Source organism: Branchiostoma floridae, chromosome 17, assembly GCF_000003815.2.
Source record: "Branchiostoma floridae strain S238N-H82 chromosome 17, Bfl_VNyyK, whole genome shotgun sequence".
NCBI lineage: Eukaryota > Metazoa > Chordata > Leptocardii > Amphioxiformes > Branchiostomatidae > Branchiostoma > Branchiostoma floridae.
Genome location: NC_049995.1, coordinates 14606634 through 14614580, shown reverse-complemented (window position 1 = coordinate 14614580; position 7947 = coordinate 14606634). Strand labels below are relative to the sequence as shown.

Below are 7947 nucleotides of genomic sequence, written 5' to 3'. Positions count from 1 at the left end.
TAGGATATACCCTCATTTTTCTGGGGAAACGTTGGCTCATGTTGCTTCTATTCTTTGATTATACAGTTTTAAAAACATATTACAATTTCTCATTTTGATAAATCAGTTTAAGAAACTTGATGCAAAAGGTATCAACAATATCATTGTCTTGGTTCCGCATCTGCAATCAGGAAACAAAATTTCAACTAGAAATATCATGTTCTTTTAGGTCTTCTGAGCTGAGTTGACTGACGATGTTCCATGTATATAGAGTGCACGTGTATACAATCAGTGACATTTCATTGCCCTGTAATGCAAGTATACGAATCGGGCGCTACCTTTCCTCTCATGCGGACAACATGACGGAGCACCAGTCCATACATGGTGGTGTTGAAGATCAGAACGACGCACACCGGAGCCACGAACGCAGCATAGAACGCGATACCAGACAGGTAACAGCTGTATATACATAACATAGAAGACACAACTTTAAACATCTGCTAACAAACATACGCATACATTACTAATGTTCAATCCTAAGTTTGTAATAATGTTCACATGTTTCCTCTTAGGAAATTTTCAGCAGTTGGTATGTGCGCATATGCATAAACAGAATGCAGTCCTACCACTTCTCAAGTAAGGATCACATACTTTTCCATGATTTTGTATAACTGAAGGTTTAAAGAAAGTGAGAGAATACTTACATTCCATCCTTGAAGCCATACACGTCAATGTCAATAGCGGCGGTCACTGCAACAATCACTAGAGGGGTGCCTACAACACAAGATCACAGCGGAATTACATGTATTTACCGGGTATTACAGCAAGAAATCGAATATACGAGGTAATTAGAAAAGGCATACTTCACCCTCTTACCCACACTGCTGTGCAATCTTTCCAATATCACAAAATGAGCACTGAGAATGATTGGCGACAATATAATGTGTGTATTTGAATACGCAGAAATACATCTGATTTACACGCACGCACACACACACACACACACACACGCGCGCGAGCGCACAAGCACGCCCTTGTGAGTTGACACACATACATACAAGCACACGACTTCATCCCCATGGAATATTGAACATATTTAAGAAGCCTACCCCATCCTGCCAGACAGATCTTCATAACGAAGTTTGTGTAGTAGGTGTCGAACACCTTGACGAAGGCGAGGTACATGTTCACTGCCTCGATCCCCATCCAGGCGATGGCGGCCAGCAGGGCGTAGTGCATCACCTAGGGTGCATATTTATTTTCAAGCTGCTTACCTAGCCATCGTCATTGTACGTGTATGTACTTCTGTATCGAGAAATATGTCTAATATAGTTGTGCATTTTAAATAGTTAATAGCAAAGCCAGAAACGTATTACTTTTGCAGTTTTCAAGCTTTTTTTCATGTTGTTATCTACACGAAATCTTAGGTTAAGGTATTACACGGAATGACCACTATGGCCAGCGCTAACACAATTTCACAAATTATTGAACTTATCGTCGAAGGATGAATGATGTCTATTTTACGGTACGTATTTTAGCGATATGAAATAAAATTACGTTACAAGAGATAGTGATTTACAATCAGCATTTTGGTGACAAAACTATCATGAATCAATTGCACAACAATTGTACTAGGTACAAAGTATATCAGATAGATCAGGATAAGAGTGGGCTTATATCAGAACTTGTGCTCAAGTTAAGATTTACCATGGCGTGAGTTTTGCACATGAAGCCGGCATGGAATTGTTCTGGGTGAGACAGGGTCACAAAGGTCAAGTTCACCAGTAGCAGAGCCACACACAGGTTGATGAGGATCTTAGTAGGGTTGTCCCGGCGGAGGGTTCTGGAAAAACAAAGCAACAAAAGCAATTTGAGTCGCCAGTTTTCGATCCTTAAACGGCGATTGCTATCTGCGGGAACAAATATATACCGTTCTAGAGACAGACACACAGACCAATAACAGCAGACTTAGACCGATATAGACAGGCACAAAGATGCACAAACAGACAGACACAGTCACACGGCTATATACTTAGACAGATAGGCGAGACAAAAAGAGTTATTTACTTTCTAAAACATACTAGGTAAAGGTTAGCTTCTTGACTAATACGATCGTTTAGAATAAATGCTATTCCTGAGATCAAAGCATTTTTCTCAAGTTAACAAGTACCTGAATTGATCATAAGCGCAGAAATGTTATCCCTACGACCAGAGCATATTTCGTAAGAGATATTATCCCAAAGTGTAGTACATATTTCGTATTAAGCCATACCTGAAGAGTAGGAACGTTATAAGCGCGAACAGCAGTCCTGCTGACGACACGGCACAGCCGATCAGAGAGATGATGGACAACGCCTTCTGGTTCCCCTCGCTCAGTTTAGCTGTTGATCCGTACACGTCCTGGAAACAATACGGAAATCAGCTGACAGGATAAGAGCATAAACTCTTTGTTTGTTATCTTTGTTGTTGCTGTTTAGCTGTGGAGCCGTACACATCCTGGAAACAATACGGAAATCAGCTGGTAGGATAAAAGGGCATAAACTTTAAGGCAAAGGGACATAATTTATCTTTGTTGTTGCGTACTGAGAGTGTCTGGTGGCTAGTTGTGTAGCTTTCAGAATACACTTTATAAACTTTTCTCCTTTGGCACAAGCATCTAGTGTATGATAGCTACCTGTCCATATACACCTGGATTTTATTAGTCTTCTGGGTGGTCTTTGATTTAACTGTTTAAACTTGTTCTTATGGTTTGAATTTGATGGTCTTTCATTTAAGCTTGTGTGTTCTCTAGCGGATGCTTATTTTCTTAGGAATCTGATAGATATCAATAATGCTAATATCACTAGTGATTTTAGTATCATTAATGGAGATCCAAATAAAACAAACAAACAAACAAATACGACGAATACCGAAATCAGTATCATTATTTGAACTTACCATGAGCAGAGCAAAGTTGGTGAGATGGTTACAGTGGCAAACCGTGTGCGTGTCCGCGGCGTAGTACACGTTACACCCCTCCGATGACCAGCCGCCTTTGTCGTCTAAAAGCATGTGTCAAGATAAACAAATTCTTTAGGGTTGAAAGTCATTGGATAACACGTTTCTTTGTTCCCAACCAGGATCTATATATACAATCAAGAAACACAGTATGTCACCCTCCTCAGGCAAATTCTGATTGGCACTGTTCTAGACTGTTGTTAAGGAATCGTTTAGGACCACATTGTTAGAAGCGACACCTTAGCTGCAGTGCCTACTAATACCGGTAAGAATTATCCTCGATTTATCATATAGTTCTCAAGTCCAGTTTAATCTGGTAGATGTATGACCAAGGTAATTGCTTTTATAAAGCATAATTAGAAAGCTTGTTTTTATTCCTTCACTTGTTACAAATGTTACACGAAATAGCCGTCTTATGTAAGAGATCCCTTCTTTTAAGGTGTAGGCTGATAGAATTTATAAAATATGCTATATAAGATATTCACCATTGAGCTTGAAATCCCAGTAGACGCATTCCCTGTCACCAATGAGCTGCAACAAAAAATGTAAAAATTAGATATTACAAAACACCGTAGACACCTTTAAGTATTGCAGAGAAAACTATTTACCTGAAGTAGCTGTGTGTTCTTTTTTTACCTTAGCCACATTAAGCTTCCACTAGAATCACTGCGGACCACACCACCAAGACAAACAAGCACGCAAATTGTGATTGTGATTTTACAGGCAGAACAAAATTATATGTCACATAGCACACAAACACAAAGACACACCTAAAGATTTGTTCATGAACTTAAGATGAAGCAAGGTGTTACCATAGCCACACGTAGAGGAATTGTAAGTGATGATGATCACTTACATTATCCTCCTCGTGATAGAACACGATCTTAGCCGGATCCGGAAGCTCGCTGAGATGAAGGTTGCCGACGGAAGCGGAAATGACGTCACCACGTAGGACCTGGTCGATGTCCTTGGAGTCAGTGATGTACGCCTCTATGATTGGTGAGTGATGTATGTGTGGTGACGCCTTCTGCATAGCCTGAAATACCAAGAAGTGTCATTTGAAAGCCAAATTGTCTTCAGTTTGACGTTGCCTTACCTTTGTTCCCTTTGGAATCCAAATTGCCTTCAGTTTGAATTGTCTTATAACGTTTCCTATTGGACGACTGAAATTGTCTTCATTCATAGTTAGAGTATAAAAGACCTGTTTCTTCCAAGTCACTTCAGTGTCACTGACGAATGATAGTGGATTCTATCCGAAACGTCTGACCGTTTCCAAAACCATATCCAGTTGCTTGAGTAACTATTTTTGGCGTATCTTATTACCTGGATGTCTAACCTACATCGACGTACCAAGAAGTGCCACTTATTTGTTTGTCAACATTGATTACGTAAGCCATAACCCACTGCCTAAGCTCACATAGTTATCTCTATACTTAATGCTATGACGAAATAATTAGCTTTGGTCACTATTGAATATATTTAAGCACATTTTGATGTTGAGTGTGTGTATTCAAGTAGTGTCGTTAAATGGCTGTGATAACTTTGTTCTTTGAGCTCAAAAGGCGGAAAAGGGTTTATGTATTCCGGACATTGGTCATTGTATTCCATGACTAAAATTTCTCGTACTAAAATTGTAAGCCTAGTACGTACTGTCCATCTGCTCAAGCCAACAGCTGGCATATTTTCCATATTGCTTCGGCTAATAAACGTAGTGATATCAATAATCAATCAGTATGGACCTTAGCTACTGTGTCTCTAGATCTAAATCTAGCCTTGTGAAATATCATATCTTAAAATCAGAAAGACAGTGTCGGTAATACATCATCATCATCATAGTAATACGTGTCATACAGTTCTGTCCCTGTGAGACTTAGTGCTCCAGTAGACGAGAGGGTGGAGAAGGAAGTGCACACCCCTCCTTCACCATGAAAAGTCATGTGTAGGTCAGGCAAACAGGTAAATGCCTGTCTGCCTGCTCATCTGTCGAATCGACAGAAGAACAAAAAAAGTAATATACCTTGAATATGTTGCTCTCCCTGTAGACAGCGAAGTGTACCCGGCTGATGTTATGGAGATCTCTCCCGGTCAGCAGACTGTTTCTGCGTCTTAAAAGCTAGTGTTGTTATCTTGAATGTGTTGACGCATATCTTAATATCATAGCGATAGTGTTACTAACAGTTACCTTGAATATATTGCTCTCCCTGTAGACAGCGAAGTGCACCCGGCTGATGTTGTGGAGTTCCCTCCCGGTCAGCAGGCTGGGCGGCAGCCGGATGTAGGAGCTGTGTCTGTCCGGGGAACTACCGTCCTCCTGATACAACTGGACCTACATGGAGATGGGAAGATGGAGACTTATAAGAAGGCAAAGTAAGAACCGGTGTAATGGCCAAGTGGTCACCCTGAAATCAGTATGTCATCAGTTCGATCCCCGGTTAAATCTTATCGAAGACCATGCTACAAAAGGGCTACAAAACTGGGGACGGACGCCACCCCAACGCATCTGTTACAAATGCACGAACAACTTTTATCCAGAATTTTGTTACTTGAATTTGTTTGGATATGTTTCCTCTTAAACGCGAGTCAAAGTTAAACTCTCTACCATACCTGTCCGTCCCCGTAGTCTGCGAATGACATTCCCTCAAAAGAGTTACCCAGGTTGACCAGTCCGGTGGCGAGGTAATTTGACTCGAACATCTCGTCAGGAGCGCTGGACTCGACTTGCATGTTCATGACGTCAACGCTCTTAACAATCCTGTGAAGACAATGGATAATATTGATATGATATACTTAGTGGTGCGAACTTAAAGCCCGGACTTGGAATTGGACCTTGAAATGTTTAGGTCCAAGTCCAAAAAAAACCTAAATGTCCGGACTCAAGTCCGGACTTGCAAAAAGCTATCTGTCACTTATATTCCCTTTTCTTGCTCTAAACCATCTAAAACCTTCCATAGACAGTGAAATTTGCACTGAAAAAGACAAAAAACATTTCGTGTCTACATTGGCTGTATTTTTCACATTGCATTTCAGTTCATGCTAACATGCAATTTTATATGCACCATCCCCCCTCCCCCTCAAAAAAGAAAACTTTCTAGCGCACATAATACGCAATGATGGTTCAGGTCCGGACTTAAAGTCCGGACCTGAACCTGAACTGCTGGACTTGAATCCGGACCTGAACCTGAAGATGAGTTTAGGTACGCACCACTAGATATACTGCAGTACCTTGAAAAACTACCAAGAAACCTAAAGTTTACTTGTTGTCGTCAGGTCAGGACATTGCTGCATACCAAATATAATATTAGGCAATCTTCAATAGCGTTTTTAGGTATGTTGTACATGACACAGAAACACACACACGCATTTACACACTCAGGCACATACAAGCACACACATGTTCACAGTCACGCAAATTCGCCCACACATTTATACACACATGTGAGCGCGCAGACATACACACACACACACACGTACTCATACAAAGACACACACACGAACACGCGCGCACACACATACACAGACATATACTTGCACACACACACACACACACACACACACACACACACGTACGCACACATAAAAATACACACAGGTGCGCACACACAAACACACATAAACTGACCTTGTACAAGCTTGGTACTCTGTCTCCGCTTCCACCATATTCTCCAAGGTCAGCCCCGTCAGGTAACTAATGACCTTCACCAGTCTCCCAGCAATCACCGCGTCGATCCCACCAAGCTTTACGATCCTTTCCAAGATGGTGGCAGCAAGGTCAAGCTGCTCAGCGTCAAGGTCAACCTCTTTCTCTGCGAGCTCCTCAAGAGCACCGAGAAGGGCCAGGATGTTATCTGAAATATCAATAGTGTATAGAAAAAAGTGTATGTCGTTGGCTTGGCTTTGCTGACGTTCTCTGCGTCAAGCTGGGTCAAAGGCCCTATACCTTATATATTTTATTTATATCATTACACCATAGAACATAGGTGGTACTTCTTCCGCCACAAGATCTTAATTGTAGTTCCCATATAACAAGTTTATATTCTAATCATTTATATGACCTCTCATCATGTTGCACATTAGAAGCTTAAGTCAACAACTTCGTACATCCTGCATAATTCTGTTATTTGTAAGAAATGCATAATTTGTCATAGCTTACCATGATAAACTGATATCTTCTGTTCAGCTGATATGTCACACCTACCTGTAGATATAAGTAAGGTATCAAACGCTCCTTACCAGACGCGGCATCAACGGCGGCGAGTTCCTGCAGCATCCTCATCACGTCTTCATCAGAAATCCTGTTTCTTTCTTCAAACACTCCGTTTTCTGCAACTTCCTCTTCACTTTCGTCGTGCTGGTGTTCTTCAAACACCTTTAAGATTTCGTCAGGTAGTTCCAAACCAGTCTCTGTGATGATGTTACTTCCAGGAGTTCCAGCCTCCTTGGTATGATCGTGACCCTCTTCTTCCGTTACTTTTTCTTGTTCTTCACTGTTGTAGATCTCTTCTCGGGCCTTGAGAATCTCTTCGTCTTCTTCTTTCTCGTGTTCTTTGATGTGTTCATCGTAAACGTCGATCGCTCTTTCCACAACGGACAGAGCGCCACCAGAAAGTAGAGAATCTGCTTCTTCTTTTTCCTCTTCTATGATGTCGTGCTCAGTGTGTTCTTCGATCGCAGGGGTTCCGTGATTGAGGATCCGAAGTGTTTCTTCCTCTTCCGGCGACAGTAAAGGCATGGGCGGCTCCGTGATTGGACCAGTCGGCTCTTCTGTAGGGGGTTTGCTTGAGGACAAGGATTCATTGAGGTGACTGAGAATTTCCTCCACCTTCTTCATAATGGACTCTTCCTCTTCGTCGTGGTCATGTTCATGGCTGGGGATGTCACCTGATCCTTCGATAGCTTCTTCTGTGGGCGTGGCCTGTGTTTTTGTCTCCACTGAAACAAAAAGATTCAGATTTCATGAACATTACTTTTGAA

General features: G+C 41.5%; 1 protein-coding gene across 1 annotated transcript in view; it reads right to left on the bottom strand.

Moving 5' to 3' along the window:
- LOC118404343 (adhesion G-protein coupled receptor G2-like) overlaps positions 1-7924 on the bottom strand; it is a 13715-nt gene extending 5791 nt beyond the window's left edge. The window contains exons 1-12 of the mRNA XM_035803412.1: positions 7207-7924; positions 6596-6821; positions 5581-5728; positions 5159-5302; positions 3833-4012; positions 3462-3507; positions 2917-3020; positions 2252-2379; positions 1687-1822; positions 1089-1221; positions 684-753; positions 318-438 (exon numbers count right to left, since the gene is read on the bottom strand). Coding sequence (XP_035659305.1) covers positions 318-438; positions 684-753; positions 1089-1221; positions 1687-1822; positions 2252-2379; positions 2917-3020; positions 3462-3507; positions 3833-4012; positions 5159-5302; positions 5581-5728; positions 6596-6821; positions 7207-7804 — 2034 coding nt within the window. The 5' untranslated portion in view covers positions 7805-7924. The remainder of the gene's footprint in view (positions 1-317; positions 439-683; positions 754-1088; positions 1222-1686; positions 1823-2251; positions 2380-2916; positions 3021-3461; positions 3508-3832; positions 4013-5158; positions 5303-5580; positions 5729-6595; positions 6822-7206) is intronic.
- Between the last annotated feature and the right edge of the window lie 23 nt (positions 7925-7947).